Source organism: Hemitrygon akajei, chromosome 9, assembly GCF_048418815.1.
Source record: "Hemitrygon akajei chromosome 9, sHemAka1.3, whole genome shotgun sequence".
Taxonomy (NCBI): Eukaryota; Metazoa; Chordata; class Chondrichthyes; order Myliobatiformes; family Dasyatidae; genus Hemitrygon; species Hemitrygon akajei.
The window spans coordinates 3,168,434-3,192,556 of NC_133132.1; the positions used below are offsets into that span (position 1 = coordinate 3,168,434).

The 24,123-nt window shown below is 50.0% G+C and overlaps 1 protein-coding gene across 1 annotated transcript in view; it reads left to right on the top strand.

Moving 5' to 3' along the window:
* The window catches only part of LOC140732859 (glutathione hydrolase 1 proenzyme-like), a 272,182-nt gene extending 258,483 nt beyond the window's left edge, over positions 1 to 13,699 (top strand). The window contains exon 13 of the mRNA XM_073055491.1: positions 13,364 to 13,699. Within this exon, the coding sequence (XP_072911592.1) occupies positions 13,364 to 13,516 (153 nt within the window). The 3' untranslated portion in view covers positions 13,517 to 13,699. The remainder of the gene's footprint in view (positions 1 to 13,363) is intronic.
* Positions 13,700 to 24,123: the final 10,424 nt, after the last annotated feature.

Consider the following 24,123-nt stretch of genomic DNA (forward strand, 5'->3'; position numbering starts at 1 on the left):
TTTCTCCCTCCACCCACCACTCCTCCCTTTCTCCCTCTACCCACCAATCCTCCCTTTCTCCCACCACCCACCACTCCCTCCCTTTCTCCCTCCACCCACCACTCCCTCCCTTTCTCCCTCTACCCACCACTCCCTCCCTTTCTCCCTCCCTCCACCACTCCTCCCTTTCTTACTCCACCGAACACTCCCTCCCTTTCTCCCTCCACCCACCACTCCTCCCTTTCTTCCTCCACCCACCACTCCTCCCTTTCTACCTCCACCCACCACTCCTCCCTTTCTCCCTCCACCCACCACTCCCTCCCTTTCTTCCTCCACCCACCACTCCTCCCTTTCTCCTTCCACCCACCACTCCTCTCTTTCTCCCTCCAACCACCACTCCCTCCCTTTCTCCCTCCCTTTCTCCCTCCACCCACCACTCCCTCCCTTTCTCCCTCCCATTCTCCCTCCACCCACCACTCCCTCCCTTTCTTCCTCCACCCACCACTCCCTCCCTTTCTCACTCCCTTTCTCCCTCCACCCACCACTCCCTCCCTTTCTCCCTCCCTTTCTCCCTCCACCCACCACTCCCTCCCTTTCTCCCTCCCTCCACCACTCCCTCCCTTTCTCCCTCCATCCACCACTCCCTCCCTTTCTCCCTCCATCCACCACTCCCTCCCTTTCTCAATCCCTCTACCACTCCCTCCCTTTCTCCCTCCCTCCACCCAACACTCCCTCCCTTTCTCCCTCCCTCCACCACTCCTCCCTTTCTCCCTTATTCCACCACTCTCTCCCTTTGTCCCTCCCTCCACCACAACTCCCTTTCTCCCTCCCTCCACCACTCCTCCCTTTGTCCCTCCATCCACCACTCCTCCCTTTCTCACTCCACCCACCACTCCTCCCTTTCTCCCTCCACCCACCACACCCTCCCTTTCTCCCTCCACCCACCACTCCCTCCCTTTCTCCCTCTACCCACCACTCCCTCCCTTTCTCCCTCCCTCCACCACTCCTCCCTTTCTTACTCCACCCAACACTCCCTCCCTTTCTCCCTCCACCCACCACGCCCTCCCATTCTCCCTCCACCCACCACTCCCTCCCTTTCTTCCTCCACCCACCACTCCCTCCCTTTCTTCCTCCACCTACCACACCCTCCCTTTCTCCCTCCTCCCACCACTCCCTACCCTTTCTCCTTCCATCCATCTCTCCCTCCCTTTCTCCCTCCACCCACCACTCCCTCCCTTTCTTCCTCCACCCACCACTCCCTCCCTTTCTCACTCCCTTTCTCCCTCCACCCACCACTCCCTCCCTTTCTCCCTCCCTTTCTCCCTCCACCCACCACTCCTCCCTTTCTCCCTCTACCCACCAATCCTCCCTTTCTCCCACCACCCACCACTCCCTCCCTTTCTCCCTCCACCCACCACTCCCTCCCTTTCTCCCTCTACCCACCACTCCCTCCCTTTCTCCCTCCCTCCACCACTCCTCCCTTTCTTACTCCACCGAACACTCCCTCCCTTTCTCCCTCCACCCACCACTCCTCCCTTTCTTCCTCCACCCACCACTCCTCCCTTTCTACCTCCACCCACCACTCCTCCTCCTTTCTCCCTCCACCCACCACTCCCTCCCTTTCTTCCTCCACCCACCACTCCTCCCTTTCTCCTTCCACCCACCACTCCTCTCTTTCTCCCTCCAACCACCACTCCCTCCCTTTCTCCCTCCCTTTCTCCCTCCACCCACCACTCCCTCCCTTTCTCCCTCCCATTCTCCCTCCACCCACCACTCCCTCCCTTTCTTCCTCCACCCACCACTCCCTCCCTTTCTCACTCCCTTTCTCCCTCCACCCACCACTCCCTCCCTTTCTCCCTCCCTTTCTCCCTCCACCCACCACTCCTCCCTTTCTCCCTCTACCCACCAATCCTCCCTTTCTACCACCACCCACCACTCCCTCCCTTTCTCCCTCCACCCACCACTCCCTCCCTTTCTCCCTCTACCCACCACTCCCTCCCTTTCTCCCTCCCTCCACCACTCCTCCCTTTCTTACTCCACCCAATACTCCCTCCCTTTCTCCCTCCACCCACCACTCCCTCCCTTTCTTCCTCCACCCACCACTCCTCCCTTTCTCCTTCCACCCACCACTCCTCTCTTTCTCCCTCCAACCACCACTCCCTCCCTTTCTCCCTCCCTTTCTCCCTCCACCCACCACTCCCTCCCTTTCTCCCTCCCATTCTCCCTCCACCCACCACTCCCTCCCTTTCTTCCTCCACCCACCACTCCCTCCCTTTCTCACTCCCTTTCTCCCTCCACCCACCACTCCCTCCCTTTCTCCCTCCCTTTCTCCCTCCACCCACCACTCCTCCCTTTCTCCCTCTACCCACCAATCCTCCCTTTCTCCCACCACCCACCACTCCCTCCCTTTCTCCCTCCACCCACCACTCCCTCCCTTTCTCCCTCTACCCACCACTCCCTCCCTTTCTCCCTCCCTCCACCACTCCTCCCTTTCTTACTCCACCCAATACTCCCTCCCTTTCTCCCTCCTCCCACCACTCCCTCACTTTCTTCCTCCACCCACCACTCTCTCCCTTTCTTCCTCCACCCACCACACCCTCCCTTTCTCCCTCCTCCCACCACTCCCTCCCTTTCTCCTTCCATCCATCTCTCCCTCCCTTTCTCCCTCCACCCACCACCCTCCCTTTCTTCCTCCACCCACCACTCCCTCCCTTTCTCCCTCCACCCACCACTCCTCCCTTTCTCCCTCCACCCAACACACCCTCCCTTTCTCTCTCCATCCACCACTTCTCCCTTTCTCCCTCCATCCACCACTCCCTCCCTTTCTCCCTCCCTCCACCCACCACTCCTTCCCTTTCTCCCTCTATCCACCACTCCCTCCCTTTCTCCCTCCCTCTACCACTCCCTCCCTTTCTCCCTCCCTCCACCCACCACTCCCTCCCTTTCTCCCTCCCTCCACCACTCCTCAGTTTGTCCCTCCTTCCACCACTCCTCCCTCTGTCCCTCCCTCCACCACTCCTCCCTTTCTCACTCCACCCACCACTCCCTCCCTTTCTCCCTCCCTCCACCACTCCTCAGTTTGTCCCTCCTTCCACCACTCCCTCCCTTTCTTCCTCCACCCACCACACCCTCCCTTTCTCCGTCCACCCACCACTCCCTCCCTTTCTCTCTCCATCCACCACTCCCTCCCTTTCTCCCTCCCTCTACCACTCCCTCCCTTTCTCCCTCCCTCCACCCACCACTCCCTCCCTTTCTCCCTCCATCCACCACTCCCTCCCTTTCTCCCTCCACCCACCACTCCCTCCCTTTCTCCCTCCCTCTACCACTCCCTCCCTTTCTCCCTCTACCCACCACTCCTCAATTTCTCCCTCCACCCACCACTCCTCCCTCTGTCCCTCCCTCCACCCACCACTCCCTCCCTTTCTCACTCCACCCACCACTCCCTCCCTTTCTCCCTCCCTCCACCACTCCTCCCTTTCTCCCTCCATCCACCACTCTCTCCCTTTCTCCCTCCCTCCACCCACCACTCCCTCCCTTTCTCCCTCCATCCACCACTCCCTCCCTTTCTTCCTCCCTCCACCACTCCTCCCTTTCTCCTTCCACCCACCACTCCCTCCCTTTCTCCGTCCATCCACCACTCCTCCCTTTCTCCCTCCATCCACCACTCCTCCCTTTCTCCCTCCACCCACCACTCCTCCCTTTCTCCCTCCACCCACCACACCCTCCCTTTCTCCCTCCACCCACCACTCCTCCCTTTGTCCCTCCCTCCATCCACCACTCCTCCCTTTCTCCCTCCACCCACCACTCCCTCCCTTTCTTCCTCCACCCACCACACCCTCCCTTTCTCCCACCACCCACCACTCCCTCCCTTTCTCCCTCCATCCACCACTCCTCCCTTTCTCCCTCCATCCACCACTCTCTCCCTTTCTCCCTCCCTCCACCCACCACTCCCTCCCTTTCTCCCTCCATCCACCACTCCCTCCCTTTCTTCCTCCCTCCACCACTCCTCCCTTTCTCCTTCCACCCACCACTCCCTCCCTTTCTCCCTCCCTCTACCACTCCCTCCCTTTCTTCCTCCATCCACCACTCTTCCCTTTCTCCCTCCACCCACCACTCCTCCCTTTCTCCCTCCATCCATCACTCCCTCCCTTTCTGCCTCCCTCCACCCACCACTCCCTCCCTTTCTCCCTCCATCCGCCACTCCCTCCCTTTCTCCCTCCTCCCACCACACCCTCCCTTTCTCCCTCGACCCACCACTCCCTCCCTTTCTCCTTCCATCCATCTCTCCCTCCCTCTCTCCCTCCACCCACCTCTCCCTCCGTTTCTTCCTCCCCCCACCACTCCTCCCTTTCTCCCTCCGCCCACCACTCCTCCCTTTGTCCTTCCATCCACCACTCCCTCCCTTTCTCCCTCCACCCACCACTCCCTCCCTTTCTCCCTCCCTCCACCACTCCTCTGTCTGTCCCACCCTCCACGACTCCTCCCTTTGTCCCTCCTTCCACCACTCCCTCCCTTTCTTCCTCCGCCCACCACACCCTCCCTTTCTCCGTCCACCCACAACTCCCTCCCTTTCTCCCTCCATCCACAACTCTCTCCCTTTCTCCCTCCCTCCACACACCACTCACTCCCTTTCTCCCTCCCTTTCTCCCTCCCTTTGTCCCTCCCTCCCTCCAACACTCCCTCCCTTTCTCCCTCCATCCACCACTCCCTCCCTTTCTCCCTCCACCCACAACTCCCTCCCTTTCTCCCTCCCTTTCTGTCTCCCTTTCTCCCTCCCTCCACTCACCACTCCTCCCTTTCTCCCTCCCTTTCTCCCTCCCTCCACCACTCCTCCCTTTCTCCCTCCCTTTCTCCCTCCACCCACCACTCCTCCCTTTCTCCCTCCCTTTCTCCCTCCACCTACCACTCCCTCCAACACTCCCTCCCTTTCTCCCTCCCTCCACACACCACTCACTCCCTCCCCCCTGTCCCCCATAACTAGTGGTGTTCTGCAGGGCTGGGAGTTGGCACCTCATCTTTTCACATTATATGTCAATGATTTCAATGACGGAGTTGATTGCTTTGTGGCCAGATTTGCAGGCGATACAAGGACAGGTGAGGGGCAGATGGTGTTGAAGAAGTAGGGAGCCTGCAGGAGGCCTTAGTCTCTGGATTCCCAATGGTTTTCATGCCATGGACCCTACCATTAACTGAGGGGTCTGTGGACTCCAGGTTGGGCCTCCTGACTTGGACAGTTTAGGAGACTGGGCAAAGAAGTGGCAGATAGATCCAGTGTAGGGATGTATACGTCCGTGTGCTTGGGTAGAGGATTAAAGGCATAGACTGTTGTTTAAATGGGGGGAGAATTCGGTGCAAAGGGACTTGGGAGTTCTCATGCAGCATTCTGTACAGGTTAATTTGGAAGTTAATTTGGTGGTGAGGAAGGTATATGCCCTGTTTGCATTCATTTCAAGAGGACTAGAGTAGAAGAGCAGGGATTTTTAAAGACGTCCCTTCCCACAGATCTCCCACCTGGCACCTATCCCTGCCCCCTCCTTCTTTAGTCCTGACGAAGTGTCTCGACCGGAAACGTTGACTGCCCCTTTCAACGGATGCTGCCCGACCTGCTGAGTTCATCCAGCTTTTTTGTACGTCTTGATTTGACCACAGCATCTGCAGTGTACTTTGTGTTAGGGATTTATAAAGCACAGGCTAGACCCCACTTGGAGGTTTGTGAACAGTTTTGTGCACCTTCTCTAAGAAGGATGTGCTGGTTTTGGAGAGGGTCCTGAGGACGTTCATGAGAATTACCCCAGGATTGAAAGGGTTACTGTATGAGGAGTGTTTAATAGCTCTGGGCTGTGCTTGCTGAAGTTTAGATGAACGAGGAGAAACTTTATTGAAACCTATCGCATATTGAAAGGCCTATATAGGGTCAGCGTTGAGAGAATGTTTCCTGCAGTAAGGGCGTCCAGGACCAGGGAACACAGACTCACAGTATGAGGACGTCCCTTTAGAACAGGAATGAGGAGGAATTACTTTAGCCCAAGGGTGGTGAATCTGTGGAGTTAATTGCCATGGACGACCGTGGAAGCCAAGTCCCTAGGTATATTTAAAGCAGAGATTGACAGGCCTTCGTTAGTAAGGGCGTCAACTAATCAAGGGCCCAGGGAGAAGGCAGGAGAATGGGGTTGAGAGGGATGATAAACCAGCCATGATGGAATGTCAGAGCCGATGTAATCGGCCAAATGGCCTCATTCTGCGCCTATGACATGGTCCTCCCTCCCCCATCCTCCGCTTTGCCCTCTTCTGCCCTCCCCTTCCTTCCCTCTGCTGTCTGCCTCCCCTCATTCCCCCTGCTCCACTCTCAACCCTGCCCCTCCATTCCCCTTCCTCCCCATCTATCTCTCATCTAAGCCCATCCTTTCTACACTTTCTGTATTTGATCTTATCTGCTAACTACTAATTTCTGGAGTTATCCAAACTCTGTTCCTCCTAGAAATATACTTTGTTTCATTTATTGTTTGTCTTATTTCCTCTAATTTCAGTATATATTTCACTATTTATTTTGTAACTTACAGTACTTTGTCTCTGGACGGGACTGCGGCTGTGAAACACCTCATATCATGTCAGGTACACAAAGTCGGTGGTACTAAACCCAATAGGTTTCTGTTTCTCTTCTTCACACAGACCTATTCACTGTCATCTGTCCACTGGGTCTCAGTCAGAGCCTCTGACTCCTAGTAGGTGGTGGGGTGGAGATACGTCTCTACCAAAGAGGCTGTGAGGTGCTCCTTCCCTCTGCTAGCCTGCAGGTGACCTTTGGCAAAGTGTGGCATCTGCTTCGGCCACCGATCAGGGTCACGTGAAGCCAAGGGAACTTGTGATGGACGAGCAGTTGGTTCATCTCTCAAGTCCTGGTTATGGGACCACTGACACCAGGCAGACCGTCTCTGGAGAGTATTGATAATGGCTGGGGGCACTTGTCTTGTAAAGCCCCTGCCCAGAAGAAGGCAATGGCAAATCACATCTGTGGAAGAATTTGGCAAGGCCAATCATGGTCATGGAAAGACCATGGTCGTCCATGTCATGCGACACGACATAATGTGAACAAACATTCTCCGAATCAATGTTCCTGCTGTCCTTGGTCCAACTTGCACACGTAATGTGCTCAAATTCAGATCAGTTTACTGTTGCATTCACCAGAATGCCATGAGATTCCTTGTTTGTATGAAGTGTGCAGAGTGATACAGTGACAATAAACAGCTACAAATTAGGAGAATGATGCAAACGACAGAGATGTAGACTGTACTTCAGTACAAAGACCAGACAAGAGGCTATAGTGGAATAACAGAGAGAGGTGGATTTACTGTCTAAGGAAGTTTACTGGAAACAAGTTTTTTCACGTAACTCCATTTTCATTCAGTTAATGTAGGTTGGATTTGCTTTAATAATCTGAACAACACAGGGGAATACAATATTCAATCAATAAAACATGAGTAAATGAATGCCAAATGTTGACTTTTTCCTTCTGCAGGTGCTGTTTGACCCACCGAGCTCCTCCAGCCGTTGATTTTTGTTTGCTCGGGAATCTTTCAGTGTCTTGTGTGTCTCTGACGTTTTAGCACAAAAGTAGAAAGGTCATTGGGAAAGCTAGCAGGACGTTGCCTTTGTAGTGGGGGCGCGGTGGGGGGGGGGGGGGTTGAGTAAACCTGCTCTACTGCTTGCCTGTACAGATTGGCCCCTGACCACAGGACTGACGTTGGGACCTGCACCAGTTTAATTCCTGAAATGAGATGGTCAAATATGACTGAGCCAAAGCTCACTGAAGGGTGGTCACAGTTTCTGAGGGGCTTTGACTGGGTGCAGGATGTTCCCCTGATGGGGGATTTAGACCGTGGAGAGAACTTCAGAATGAGTCATCCCTTCCAGGTGGCGAGGAGGAGGAATTCCTTTTCCCAGAAGTGGTGAATCTTTGGAATTCCCTGCTCCAGGGAACTGTAGAGAACAGAGACAAAACAGCAATGAGGTCACGGATTACAGAGGAGGAGGCACTCGCTGCCTTGTTGACGGGAACTTTGCTCAGCGTGCTGACGAGTTGTCAGCGGAATTGGTGGATGCAGGTCCAATTCCAGCGTTGAAGAGAAATTTAGCTAACTAGATGGATGGGAGAGTACAGGTTGACAGTGTGTTGTCTCCCAGGGGCTAGAAACCAGGATGTCTCAGAGTGGCTGCAGAAGGTTCTCAGGAGGGATGGTGAGCAGCCAGAGGATATTGGAACCAATAACATAGGCAGAATGAGGAAGAAGTCCTGAGGGAGTTAGGAAAGAGGCTGAAGAGAAAGACCTTCCAGTAGTGTTCTCTGGATTACACCCAGTGCCACGTGCTAGTCAGGGCAGGAATAGGATGGTGGTACAGATAAATGAGTGGCTGAGAGAGTGGTGTGGAGGGCAGGGCTTCAGATTCTGGATCTCTGGGACCTCTTCTAGGGAAGGTTTTATCTGTACAAAATGGAGTGGTTATACCTGAACTCCAGGGGGATCAGGCAGGTTCACTAGAGCTGTTGGGGAGGGTTTAGACTAATTTGGCAGAGGATGGGAACCGGAGTGATAGGGCAGAGGATGAGGACCGGAGTGATAGGGCAGAGGATGGGTCCGGAGTGATAGGGCAGAGGATGGGAACCGGAGTGATAGGGCAGAGGATGGGAACCGGAGTGATAGGGCAGAGGATGGGGACCAGAGTGATAGGGCAGAGGATGGGGACCGGAGTGATAGGGCAGAGGATGGGACCGGAGTGATAGGGCAGAGGATGGGGACCGGAGTGAAAGGGCAGAGGATGGGACCGGAGTGATAGGGCAGAGGATGGGACTGGAGTGATAGGGCAGAGGATGGGACCGGAGTGATAGGGCAGAGGATGGGGCCGGAGTGAAAGGGCAGAGGATGGGACCGGAGTGATAGGGCAGAGGATGGGGACCGGAGTGAAAGGGCAGAGGATGGGACCGGAGTGATAGGGCAGAGGATGGGACAGGAGTTATAGGGCAGAGGATGGGGACCGGAGTGATAGGGCAGAGGATGGGAACCGGAGTGATAGGGCAGAGGATGGGGACCGGACTGATAGGGCAGAGGATGGGGACCGGAGAGATAGGGCAGAGGATGGGAACCGGAGTGATAGGGCAGAGGATGAGGATCGGAGTGATAGGGCAGAGGATGGGGACCGGAGTGATAGGGCAGAGGATGGGGACCGGAGTGATAGGGCAGCGGATGGGGTCCGGAGTGATAGGACAGAGGATGGGAACCGGAGTGATAGGGCAGAGGATGGGGACCAGAGTGTTAGGGCAGAGGATGGGGACAGGAGTGATAGGACAGTGGATGGGAACCGGAGTGATAGGGCAGAGGATGGGGCAGTTGGTACACAAGTAGGTGCAGTGTGTAGTGAGTCTGTGAAGAAGAACAGGCAGATGATAGAGCAAAATTGCTGTCAGTGTGATGAGTGGAAGTGTAACATGGGGGCAAAATCGAAAAGGCTGCTTAATACAGAAATGAAGGTGTTATATTTGAATTCATGACTTTATGGAATAAGGCAGATGATCATGTAATGTGGTTAGAGAATGACGGGTATGATGTTGTGGGAATCACTGATTCATTGCTGAAAGAAGATCATAGTTAGGAGCTTAACATCCAAGGATACACTTAGCATGGAAAGAACAGGATGGGAGGCAGAGGGGGTGACATGGTTCTGATGGTAAAAAATGAAGTCAGATCCTTAGAAAGAAGCAATATAGGATTGGAAGATGTAGAATCCTTGTGGGGAGAGTTAAGAAACTGCAAGGGTAAAAAGAGCCTGATGGGAGTTGTATATAGGCCTCCGAACAGTGGCCAGAATGTGGGCTACAAATTACAATGGGGAACAGAAAATGCATGTCAAAAAGGCAAAGTTATGATGGTCATAGGAGATTTCAAAATGCAGGTAGATTGGGAAAATCGGGTTGGTGCTGGATCCCAAGAGAGGAATTTGTCGAATTCCTATGTGATGGTTTTTAGAACAGCTTGTTGTTGAGCCCACTAGGGGAAAGGCAATTCTGAACTGGGTGTTGTGTAATGAACCAGGTTAAAGCAGGGAGATGGACATAAAGGAACACTTAGGAGGCAGCGATCATAATGAGATCAAAATCACCTGACAGTTTGACAGGGCGAAGATAAAGACAGGTGTATCAGTATTACAGTGGAGGAAAGGGGATTTACACTGGCATGGGAGATGAACTGGCCAAAGTTGATTGGAAGGGGACAGAACAGCATTTTCTGAGGTTTTGGGGATAACTCAGAAGGTGCAGGATAGATATATCCAAAGGATGAAGAACTGAAAGGAAGGATGAGGCAACTGTGTCTGACAAGGGAAGTGAAAAACAGCATAAAAGCAAAAGGATACCAAAACTTTATTCGAATATATGAAGAGTAAAAGAGAGGGAAGACCGGATATCAAACTGCCGGAAAATGTCACTTGACAGGTAGTAAGTGGAGACAAGGAAATGGAGAGGAACTGAATAAGTATTTTGCATCTGTCTTCACTGTTGAAGACACTAGCAGTGTGCTGGAAACTAGTGTCAAGAGGCAGCAGTGAGTGTCGTGCTGTCACTAAGGACAAGGTGCTCGGGAAGCTGAAAGGTAGATGAGCTATCTGGACCAGACGGACACACCCCAGGGCTCTGAAAGGCGGCCAAAGAGATCGTGGGGGCTTGACTAATGATCTTTCAAGAATCATTAGATTCTGGAATGGGTCCAGAGGGCTGGAAAATTGCAAATGTCACTCCTCTGTTTAAGAGGAGAGGTAGGTAGAAGAAATGATATTATTGGCCAGTTGGTCTGACTTTAGTGGTTGGGAAAATGTTGGAGTCCATCATTAAGGATGAGTTTTGAGTTACTAGGAGGCACATGATAAAATAGGCCAAAGTCAGCATGGTTTCCTTCAGGGGAAATCTTGCCTGATGAATCTATTGGAATTCTTTCAGGAAATAACAGGCAGGATAGACAAAGAAGAGTCAATGGATGTTTATTTTCTTCAATTTTTGACAAGGTGCTACATGAGGCTGATTAACAAGATGAGAGCTCATGGTGTCACGGGAAAGATACCAGCATGAATAGAAGACCATAAGATTGAGGAGCAGAAGTAGTTGAAGAGACGTCCCAGAACCTGTGGCCTTTCCCACACAAATCGGCTGTGTGCTCCACTTACTGTTTGACCCTCTTCCCAGTTCCAGGCCCGGTCGGTTCAGTCTGAACACAACGTGCTGCAGTCTCTCCTTGAGCCAGGCTAACTGGCGGCAGAGGGAAGTGGGGGTGGGTGTAAGGGGGGGAGGTGCAGGGAGGAAGGGTGGAAAACACCAGGCACCGTGAAATTAGAGCAACACGCTGGAGGAACTCAGCAGGTCGGGCAGCATCCGTGGAAATGAACAGTCAACGATTCGGGCCGCGACCCTTTGTCAGGACTGAAGAGGGAGGGGCAGGGGCCCCATAAAGAAGGTGGGGGGAGGGTGGGAAGGAGAAGGCTGGTAGGTGCCAGGTGAAAAACCAGTAAGAGGAAGATCAAGGGGTGGGGGAGGGGAAGCAGAGAGGTAAGGGGAAAGCACTATGGGTAGAAGAAGGAGACGGAATCATGAGGGAGGTGATAGGCAGCTGGAGGAGGAGGCAGAGTGAAACTGGGATGGGGGAAGGGAGGGGGTGGGAATTACTGGAAGTTGGAGAATTCGATGTTCATGCCAAGGGGCTGGAGACTACCCAGATGGTATATGAGGTGTTGCTCCTCCAACCTGAGTTTGGCCTCATCATGGTAGTAGAGGAGGCCATGTATGGACATATCCGAATGGGAATGTGAAGCAGAGTTGAAGTGGGTGGCAACCGGGAGATCCTGTCTGTTGTGGTGGACGGAGCGGAGGTTTTCGACGAAGTGGTCCCCCAATCTGCGTTGGGTCTCGCCGATGTAGAGGAGGCCGCACCGGGAGCACCGGATGCAATAGACGACTCCAGCAGACTCACAAGTGAAGTGTTGCCTCACCTGGAAGGACTGTTTGGGGCTCGGAATGGTGGTAAGAGAGGAGGTGTAGGGACAAGTGTAGCACTTACGCTTGCAGGGATAAGTACCAGGTGGGAGATCTGTGGGGAGGGACGTGTGGACCAGGGAGTCACGGAGGGAACGATCCCTGCGGAAAGCGGAGAGGGGTAGGGAGGGAAAGATGTGATTAGTGGTGGGCTCCTGTTGAAGGTGGCGGAAGTTGCGGAGGATAACGTGCTGGATCCGGAGGCTGGTGGGGTGGTAGGTGAGGACAAGGGAACTCTGTTCCTGTTGTGGTGACGGGAGGATGGGGTGAGGGCCGAAGTGCAGGAAACGGAGGAGATGCGGGTGAGGGCATCATTGATGACGGCAGAAGGGAAACCGCTTGAGATGTCCTGGAACGGAAAGCCTCATCCTGGGAGCAGATGCAGCGGAGACAGAGGAACTGGGAATAGGGAATAGTATTTTTGCATGTGGCAGGGTGGGAAGAGGTGTAGTCGACATAGTTATGAGAGACCGCTTCGTCGAGCACCTCCACTCCCGGTTGTCACCCACTTCAACTCTGCTTCACATTCCCATTAGGATACGTATATCCATACATGGCCTCCTATACTACCATGATGAGACCAAACTCAGGTTGGAGGAGCAACACCTCATATACCGTCTGGGTAGTCTCCAGCCCCTTGGCATGAACATCGAATTCTCCAACTTCTGATAATTCCCTCCCCCTCCCTTCCCCAATCCCAGTTTCACTCTGCATCCTCCTCCAGCTGCCTATCACCTCCCTCATGATTCCATCTCCTTCTACTACTCATAGTGCTTTCCCCTTACCTCTCTGCTTCCCCTCCCCCACCCCTTGATCTTTCCCCTTACTGGTTGTTCACCTGGCACCTACCAGCCTTCTTCCCATCCTTCCCACCCTCCCCCCACCCCACCTTCTTTATAGGGCCCCTGCCCCCTCCTGCTTCAGTCCTGTCGAAGGGTCTCGGCCTGAAACGTTGACTGTTCGTTTCCACGGATGCTGTCCGACCTGCTGAGTTCCTCCAGCGTGTTGTACGTGTTGCTTTGACCACAGCATCTGCAGAGTAGTTTTTGCCCTGAGATGAGAGTTTTGGCAAGATTCGGATGGTCTGGCCCTGCCGTGGTGTGGGCTTGTCTGCTTGGCAAGTATCTCTCTTGTAGGGGGTGAGCATCAGGCCTGGTTTCACTGAGCAGACTAGAAACAGCACAGGATCATCACTGCTCACTGCCCACCACACGCCAGGTCTAACTGCGCCTATCCGCGTGTCTCCCCACATGCTCGACAAAATCCTCCCCTGACCAGGAGCCTGTGCAAATTACGTGTTGCTGTTGTTTTCAGGAGGTACAAATGGGCCTGAAGAAGAGACACCCGAACCTGAACGTCACAGACGAGCCAATAAAAGCAGGCGTGGTCCAGGCCATCGTGCGGAACGGAGGATGGTGGGATGCTGTGTCAGACTACCGGAAAGGAGGAGAACCAGCAGGTTACTGAGGACCCTGATCGGTTGGTCTGTACAGCTCTGTGCCTAGATTGAGGAGTTCGACTGGCAGGAGCCAAACTGATCAATCCAATCTGTAATCGGATCTGACGATCCAATGTACTGTTGAAGTATGGCCAGTGTTATGTTACTTCTGTTTAAACAGGTTAACAGTAAAGAGTCATATTCTGGAAGAATTAGAGAACTTTTATTTACAGTAATAAACAAACATGTCTTAACCATGCTGGAACATTCTAGCAATCCCGCGCATGCTCAGTGCTCTGTCCAATCATGTATTGGCACATCATTGCACGCGATATCACCACAGCCACTTACAGGCAACTTTACCTGTCTGCACCTTTGTCAGATACTTTAACAGCCACAAGCAGAAGCTCTTAAGACATCTGGAGTTGGGGAGGAACTCAGGAATGTAAATTGTGTTTTCAGTTCAGACACGTGGCCAGACACAGAGATACAAATGCCTTTGCCGGCTCTCTCTGAAACTGATTGTGTTTGGACCATTGTGCCACTCACTTCCAGTCTTCTGAAATCCAGCCCAGCCCACTGCAACCTCAAGCCCTGTCCAACCTTCAAACCCACTCCCAACCACACCCAGCCTCCCTAGCCTTTACAAACCATTCCCGACCTTCAAACCCACTCCCAACCACATCCAGCCTCCCTAGCCTTTACAAACCATTCCCAACCTTCAAACCCACTCCCAACCACACCCAACCTCCCTAGCCTTTACAAACCATTCCCAACCTTCAAACCCATTCCCAACCACACTCAGCCTCCCTAGCCTTTACAAACCATTCCCAACCTTCAAACCCATTCCCAACCACACCCAGCCTCCCTAGCCTTTACAAACCATTCCCAACCTTCAAACCCACTCCCAACCACACCCAGCCTCCCTAGCCTTTACAAACCATTCCCAACCTTCAAACCCACTCCCAACCACACCCAGCCTCCCTAGCCTTTACAAACCATTCCCAACTTATTCCAAACTTCCCAACCTATTCCCAGCCTCGAATCATCGCCAGCCTCACCCCATCATGCCCAGCCTGAAAGCAGTGCTAACAACCACAGTGGGCAGTCTGACGTGATTGTTACCACTCCACCTGCCTCTCAGACGAGTCCCAGCTGGGTCAGGAGAACACGTGCAAACCCAGCAGCCATTTGCAGTTCCATCTATGCTTGTCAACGTTCTAGCTCAGAAAGAGTTCCAGTGGTGCTCTGTGTCACGTCCCCCGTGACCAGGTTAAAGATCCAGCAGAAATGGAGAACGCACTGGAGTCTGGTATTGCTAATAACTAATAGTGTTTATTAGTAACTATGCAATACAGTACTATAAATACAAGTATATTTGTAACAAAACAGTCTACTTCTCTCTCAGCCATTACTGATTCATAGCAACTTTTTCAAAATGTAGAAAATACCTATCAACGTCTGTTTCCTCAAATGGAGGTACCAACTTTATTTCCTGACTAACCTTCAACCCTCCCGACTGGGTCTAGCACTTGTCCCCCTTCCTGCAATGCTTTTATTTTTTCCAGCTGAAACTGCCTCTCTCTTTCTGCTTTCTCAGCCTCCATTTGTTTTACTCATAACTCAAACTCCCTTTGCTTCTCCTCAGCCTTGAGCCTTAATCTTTCCATCTGAACTTGGGTCTCAAACCTGCTAGGTTTACTTTCAGGAAACAACTCCAACTCCTCTGCTTGAAACACCCCCTTAGATACAAAATACTCGGCTATGACACTCTGCATCTGTGACCTCCTCATTGTCAATTTCACCTTCGAAAGTTTCAACTTTTTTGCAATACTCAACAGCTCCAACCTTCTGGTGTCCTCTAATGCCTCAAAGGTTGGTGCCTCCAAAAATGTATCAATAGCCATTTCTGCCGTTTTTCCACACAAGCAAATCAAATAAGGGAATTTCCCCAACCAATTCAAACAAGTCCACACACAATTTTGTTCAAATCCCGGACGCAGGCCCCAATTTTGTCACGTACCCTGCGACTGGGTCAAAGAACCAGCAGAAATGGAGAACGCACTGGAGTCTGGTATTGCTAATAACTAATAGTGTTTATTAGTAACTAAGCAATACAGTAATATAAATACAAATATATTGAACAGGTTAGCAATGATATATATGTGTGTGTGTGTGTGTGTGTGTGTGTGCGTGCGTGCGTGCGTGTGCGTGTGTGTGTGTGTGTGCATGCGTGCGTGAGTGCATGCGTGTGCGTGCGTGCGTGTGTGTGCATGTGTGTGTGCGTGCGTGCGTGCGTGCATGCGTGTGTGTGTGTGTGGAAATAGGAACAAAACTAGCTGATTAGCCTTTCTCCTATCAGGAGTTTTGATAACATAGTTCAAGGAGTCAATCTTTTTAATCACCTCACAGGGTCCCTGAAATCTCGCATGGAGGGGTTTGGTCACTAAGGGAAACAAAACCAGGACTTTATCCTCAACTTCAAACCACTAAGTCAGTACCTTACTTTCTTATCATACCAATGCTTCATTCTGACTTGGGAGTCTTGTAAATTCTTCCTTGCAAGGTCGCATACCTTACTAAGTCTCTCGCGGAATTTCAGAACGTAATCTATCACACTGACACACGCTGTCAGGTTAGGCCACAGCTCTCTGAGTAAGGTCAAAGGTCCCTTGTGCCTATGGCCGAAAACGAGCTCAAATGGACTGAACCCCAGTGAATAGTGTCTCTCATGGCAAAGAGCAATAGGGACAATCCCTCATCCCAGTCTCTGTCATTCTCCTGACAGTAGGTTTTAATCATGGTTTTTAAAGTTGAATGAAATTGCTCCAAACCCCCTTGAGAATCCGGGTGGTAGGCAGATGACACAGTTTGTTTAGCCCCCAGCTCAGAAACTATTCACTGGAATGTGCTTGATGTGAAGCTACTCCCCTGATCCGATTGAATCTCCTTAGGCAAACCTACCAGTGTGAGAAACTTGACGAGGTTCTTTACCACAGCTTTTGCTTTGATGCTTCTGAGAGGCACAGCCTCCGGGAACCTAGATGCAGCACACAAAATAGTTAGCACATACTGATACCCGGCTGCAGTCACAAATCGGAAGACGGAACATGGAGTTAAATGTGCAGAAAGAATAAGTAAATTTAGGAAGGACAACAAAATTTTAGGGGCGTATAGCCCGATGGGAGTTCGGGGAGCTGGGTTAAGCACAATAGGCAGAGATTTAAACAGAGAGAGGAGAAATGGGCTAAACATTCTATATCTGAATGCACGAAGTGTCAGAAATAAGGCGGATGAGCTTGAAGCTCAGGTGCGAATGGGTAACTATGATGTTGTTGGGATAACGGAGACATGGCTGCAGGGAGATCAGACCTGGGAAATGAATGTACAAGGGTATACATGCTATCGTAGGGACAGAAATGTGGGCAGAGGGGGTGGGGTGGCCCTGTTGGTGAGGAATGAGATTCAGTCCTGGGGAAGTGGATCAGGAGAAGTGGAGTCTGTGTGGATAGAATTGAGGAACAGTAAGGGCAAAAGGACCCTAATGGGTGTTGTCTATAGGCCACCAAACAGTAGCATGGATATTGGGTGCAAGTTGAATAGGGAGTTAACATTGACATGTGGCAAAGGAAATGTCGCAGTAGTTATGGGGGATTTCAACATGCAGGTGAACTGGGAGAATCAGGTTGGTGCTGGACCCCAGGATAGGGAGTTTGTAGAGTGCCTATGGGATGCATTCTTGGAACAGCTTGCATGAGAGCCAACCAGGGACAAGACTATTCTGGATTTAGTGTTATGTAATGAACAGGATTTGATAAGCGATCTCGCAGTAAAGGAGCCATTAGGAGGTAGTGATCACAATATGATAAGCTTTTATCCGTAATTTAAGAAGGATAAGGGCAGATCAGAGGTGTCAGTGTTGCAGTTGAACAAAGGAGACTATGGAGCCATGAGGGAGGAGCTGGCCAAAGTTAACTGGACGGATATCCTAGCAGAAAAGACAGTGGAACAGCAATGGCAGGTATTCTTGGGAATAATGCACAAGGTGCAAAATCAGTTCATCCCCCGGAGAAGGAAGGATTCAAAGGGGGGAAAGGGGCCACAGTGGTTGACAAAGGAAGTCAGAGATTGCATAGCATTAAAAAAAAGGAAGTATGACAGAGCTAAGGTGAGTGGGAGGACAGATGATTGGGAAATTTTTAAGGAACAACAGAACTTAACTAAAAAGGCAATACAGGGAGAAAAAATGAGGTACGAATGCAAGCTAGCCAGGAATATAAAGGAGGATAGCAAAAGCTATTTTAGGTATGTGAAGAGTAAGAAGATAGTTAAGAACAATGTTGGGCCCTTGAAGAATGAATTGGGTGAAATTCTTATGGGAAACAGAGAAATGGCAGAAGAATTTAATAAGTACTTTAGATTGTACTCCAGATTGTACTTTAGATTGTCTTCACTAAGGAAGACACAAGCAATCTCCCAGATGTATGGATGGGCCAAGGACATAGGGTAACAGAGGAAATGAAACAGATTGACATTAGGAAGGAAACGGTGATGAGTAGACTGATGGGACTGAAGGCCAACAAATCTCCAGGTCCAGATGGTCTGCATCCTAGGGTACTAAAGGAGGTGGCCCTGGAAATTGCGGATGCATTGGTAATCATTTTCCAATGTTCCTTAGATTCAGGATCAGTTCCTGAGGATTGGAGAATGGCTAATGTTATCCCACTTTTTAAGAAAGGAGGGAGGGAGAAAACAGAGAACTATCGTCCTGTCAGCCTAACATCAGTAGTGGGGAAGATGCTAGAGTCCATTATTAAAGATGAAATAGTGGCATATCTAGATAGCAGTGATAGGATTGGGCCGAGCCAGCATGGATTTACCAAGGATAAATCATGCTTGACTAATCTATTGGAGTTTTTCGAGGATGTAACCAGGAAGTTAGTCAAGGGAGATCCAGTGGATTTAGTGTACCTCGATTTTCAGAAGGCATTTGATAAGGTCCCACATAGGACGTTGGTGGGTAAAATCAGAGCTCATGGCATTGGGGGGAAGACATTGACATGGATAGAAAACTGGTTGGCAGATAGAAAGCAAAGGGTAGTGGTGAATGGGTGTTTCTCGGAATGGTAGGTGGTGACTAGTGGGGTGCCACAGGGCTCGGTATTGGGACCACAGCTGTTTATGATTTAGATGAAGGCATTGAGAATAACATCAGCAAGTTTGCTGATGATACTAAGCTGGGTGGCAGTGTGACATGTGATGAGGATGTTAGGAGAATTCAGGGTGACTTGGATAGGCTGGGTGAGTGGGCAGATACTTGGCAGATGACGTTTAATGTGAATAAGTGTGAGGTTATCCACTTTGGGAGTAAGAACAGGAAGGCAGATTATTAACTGAACGGTGTAGAGTTAGGTAAGGGAGAAATACAAAGAGATCTAGGAGTCCTTGTTCATCAGTCACTGAAGGTGAATGAGCAAATGCAGCAGGCAGTGAAGAAGGCTAATGAAATGTTGGCCTTTATTACAAGAGTACAAGAGCAAGGAAATCCTCTTGCATTTGTACAGGGCCCTGGTGAGACCACACCTGGAGTATTGTGTACAGTTTTGGTCTCCAAGGTTAAGGAAGGACATCCTGGCTGTAGAGGAGGTGCAGCGTAGATTCACAAGGTTAATTCCTGGGATGTCTGGACTGTCTTACACAGAGAGGTCAGAGAGACTGGGCTTGTACACACTGGAATTAAGGAGATTGAGAGGGGATCTGATTGCAACATATAAGATTATTAAGGGATTGGACAAGATAGAGGCAGGAAATATGTTCCAGATGCTGGGAGAGTCCAGTACCAGAGGGCATGGTTTGAGAATAAGGGGTAGGTCATTTAGGACAGAGTTAAGGAAAAACTTCTTCTCCCAGAGAGTTGTGGGGGTCTGGAATGCACTGCCTCAGAAGGCAGTGGAGGCCAATTCTCTGGATGCTTTCAAGAAGGAGCTAGATATGTATTTTATGGATAGGGAAATCAAGGGATATGGGGACAAGGCAGGAACCGGGTATTGATAGTAGATGATCAGCCATAATCTCAAAATGGCGGTGCAGGCTCGAAGGGCCGAATGGTCTACTTCTGCACCTATTGTCTATTGTCTATAAATCCCGTGACAAGTTGAAAAGGACCAGCAGAAATGGAACACACCTGGAGTCTGGTTTACCATAAATTAAGACTATATTTATTACTAGTATGAGTTAATATCATTAAAACCAGATAATACGATGCAGGTTATAAACTATTATATATAAATCTCTGTAAATGTGTGTATGGATACAAAGACAATAGTCCTGGAGGTAGATATCAGTCTTACGGTGTCAGGTAAGTTTAAGTAGTTCAGTTCACTTTGTGTTGCGTCGAGTTGAATTGATGGAGAGAGAGAGAGTTAATTGAGTTGTTGTTTAAGTTGGCAGCTTTAGTTGTTCTTGCTTCCAAAGTCTTTAGAGTCACTTCATGTGAACCCAACACAGACACAGATGGACAGAGCCCCTTTTAGGGAACGGTCTACTAACCCACGGCACGGGTTCACCACCAGCAGACCCCCACAGGCAAGCTCTTACCCGCACTGGTGATCATGGGTTGAAATTAATTGGTCCATGGCCTCCACTCTCGTGGTGGTCTTAAATTCCCCCAGTGGTTTCTCAGGTAGCTTCAGCAATTCTCCTGTGTCGTGTCTCCTTTACCATTATCAGACCAAAAGCCTCAACTTTTTATAATCCATTCGAAATTCCTGCCATCCGTTAGCTCAACCGCTCTGAGCTGTTACCATGGTGACTTCCCAGCTGGTGTCTCAGCTGGCGCCGTACTCTCTCTCTCTCTCTCTCTCTCTCTCTCTCTCTCTCTCTCTCTCTCTCTCTCTCTCTCTCTCTCTCTCTCTCTCTCTCTCTCTCTCTCTCTCTCTCTCAAGGTCACAATTAAAAGTGTTATCAAAACCAAGTCAGAATCCTCTCTCTCTTTTAATTGCCTCCTTGTTCATTAGACTGCTGAATTTTCTAACAGTTTCTCACTTGCGTGACACCTTTCCCCTTTTGGGAAAATTTTGATCTTTGAGCAAAATTTTGCTCACTCACAGATTCTACACACCAAGCACTACATTCTACTTCACAGAGTGTACATTTAGCATTTACACAGTTCATCAGCATTTTTTAACAGTGGGATAGGCAATCCGCAATGACGTTGTCCGTTCCCCTTAAGTGTCTTATCTCGATATCAAACTGTTGTAAACACAGGCCCCAGTTTAATAAACGCTGATTTCAATCTTTAATCTATCTAAAAACACCAAAGGGTTGTGGTCAGTGACTAACGGCTTTTGTGTGTCACTGACGTAAACCTCGAAATGCTGTAATGCAATTTTTCTGGTGCACATTAAACTTTTTGGAAAAGTATGCCATCGGATGTTCAAAACCATCATCTCCCCTCTGTAATAGCACCGCCCCTGCAGCTTCATCGCTAGCGTCCGTCGCTAGGGAGAACGGCTTAGTGAAGTCCGGTGCCTTTAGCACTGGATGGTGACACAAGATACCCTTTAACCGTTCGAACACCTTTTGTCAACGCTCATTCCAAACAAATCATTCACTCTTTCTCAACAGTTTTGTCAGTGGAAGGGCAATATCCGCAAAGTTCTTGCAAAATTTTCGATTATACCCCACCATACCTAAAAACCTTCTCAAGGCTCTCTTACCCGTTGGAATGGATACATCAGCGATCGCCTGAACTTTCCCTTTCACAGGAGCCAGTTGACCCTGGCCCACCACGTAACCAAGATACGTGACCCTGGCATGACCAAACTCACTCTTGGCAAGATTCACGGTCAGATAAGCTTTAGAGAGCCGGTCAAATAATTTCTCTACTGTTACAATGTGTTCCTCCTACGTATCGTTCCATACTACTAAATCGTCAATATATGCCCCAGTGTACTTCAAGCCTTGAATCACAGAGTTTATCATACTCTGGAATGTTCCAGGGACATTTTTCATCCCAAAAGACATCACATTATACTCGTACAACCCCGAGGGGGTGACGAATGCCAATATCTCTCAAGCCCTATTGGTTAAGGGAACACACCAGTACCCTTTTAGTGGATCAATTTTTGTTAGGTACTTAGCCTCCCCCACCCTATCGATGCAGTCATCTATTCTGGGAATAGGGTAAGCATCTGTTTTAGTTATTACGTTGACCTTTCTATAATCTGTGCAAAATCTCATTGTCCCATCGGGCTTGGGAACTATCACGCACGGGGAAGCCCACGCAGAGGTGGATGGCCTGATAATACCATTGGCCAAGGATTACATTCCTTGACTTCTCTAGTGCCTTTAACACCATCCAGCCCAAGATCTTAAGGCACAAACTAACGGAGATGGGAGTAGACTCTCACATGGTGGATTGGATAGTGGACTACTTGACAGATAGACCTCAGTATGTGCGGTTGGGAGACTGTAGGTCTGACACGGTGGTCAGCAGCACAGGAGCGCCGCAGGGAACCGTACTCTCTCCGGTCCTGTTCACCCTGTACACATCAGACTTCCAATATAACTTGGAGTCCTGCCATGTGCAGAAGTTCGCTGATGACACGGCCATAGTGGGGTGTGTCAGGAATGGACAGGAGGAGGAGTATAGGAAACTGATACAGGACTTTGTGATATGGTCCAACTCAAACTACCTGCGTCTCAATATCACCAAGACCAAGGAGATGGTGGTGGACTTTAGGAGATCTAGGCCTCATATGGAGCCAGTGATCATTAATGGAGAATGTGTGGAGCAGGTTAAGACCTACAAGTATCTGGGAGTACAGTTAGACGAGAAGCTAGACTGGACTGCCAACACAGATGCCTTGTGCAGGAAGGCACAGAGTCGACTGTACTTCCTTAGAAGGTTGGCGTCATTCAATGTCTGCAGTGAGATGCTGAAGATGTTCTATAGGTCAGTTGTTGAGAGCGCCCTCTTCTTTGTGGTGGCGTGTTGGGGAGGAAGCATTAAGAAGAGGGACGCCTCACGTCTTAATAAGCTGGTAAGGAAGGCGGGCTCTGTCGTGGGCAAAGTACTGGAGAGTTTAACATCGGTAGCTGAGCGAAGGGCGCTGAGTAGGCTACGGTCAATTATGGAAAACCCTGAACATCCTCTACATAGCACCATCCAGAGACAGAGAAGCAGTTTCAGCGACAGGTTATTATCGATGCAATGCTCCTCAGACAGGATGAAGAGGTCAATACTCCCCAATGCCATTAGGCTTTACAATTCAACTGCCAGGACTTAAGAACTTTTTTTAAAGCTATTATTAATGCTTTTTGAGTTAGTGATTTAGATGCATATCATATTATTACTGAGATAAGTATTGTATGTAATTAGTTTTTGCTACAACAAGTGTATGGGACATTGGAAAAAAGGTTGAATTTCCCCATGGGGATGAATAAAGTATCTATCTATCTATCTATCTATCTATCTATCTATCTATCTATCTATCTATCTATCTATCTATCTATCTATCTATCTATCTATCTATCTATCTATCTATATATACGATTTCCTGTTCCACTACTTTACTACATTCTAAATACATCCTGTAGGGGTGCTGTTCCACTGGATCAGCCTGCCCCACAATGACATCACGTGTAGCTGTACTACACTGCCTTGGTGTATCTGGGAATAGATCGGAATGATTGCCAATTAGCTCCTTTACCTGTTGTTGTTGCTTCGGTTCCAGGTGGTTAATTTTACTGTCTATGTTCTCCAAAACACTAGCATTCTTGAGTTGAGCTGAAACCGGACACTGCTCATTACACTCCACCGTTATCTCTGGGCTAGTCTTTGCAGCTGGGTCTTGTTTGGTCGTGACCCCAGCTGATACAGATTTAGAGTCAAAATAAGGTTTGATTAGGTTCACATGCACTAATTGAGTGGCCTTCCTTCTACCAGGTGTCCCGATAACATAGTTCAGCTCATCAATGTTCCTCATTATTTCTTAAGGTCCACTAAATCGAGCCTGGAGAGGGTTATCCTCCAAGGGAAACAAAACCAAAACCTTATCTCCAACCTCATAGCTTTGCTCGCTCTGCTGTCTGTCATACCAGCGCTTCGTATCAGCCTGGGAGTCGTGGAGATTTTGTTTCGCAAGGTCACAAGCCCTGCTCGGCCTGTCTCGAAACTCTAAGACATAATCCAATACCCCAATTCGCACTTTCTCCTGAGACCATTGCTCTCTCAGTAAGGTCAAGGGTCCTCGAGGCCTCTGACCGAACACGAGCTCAAACGGACTGAACCCCAACGATTCCTGGATCGAATCTCTTATTGCAAATAGGAGTAAAGGTATACTCTCATTCCCAATGTTTTTCATTTTCCATACAGCACGTTTTAATCATGGTTTTGAGGGTAGAGTGAAACCTCTCTATCGCTCCCTGGGATTGGGGATGGTATGCCGTGGACAAAATTTGTTTCACTCCCAGTTCTGTAACTATCTGTTGAAATACACCCGATGTAAAATTACTGCCCTGATCTGATTGTATCTCCTTGGGCAGACCCACTAAGGTGAAGAACTTAATAAGTGCCTTCACCACTGTTTTAGCCTTTAGGTTCCTGACGGGTATTGCTTCTGGGAACCTAGAG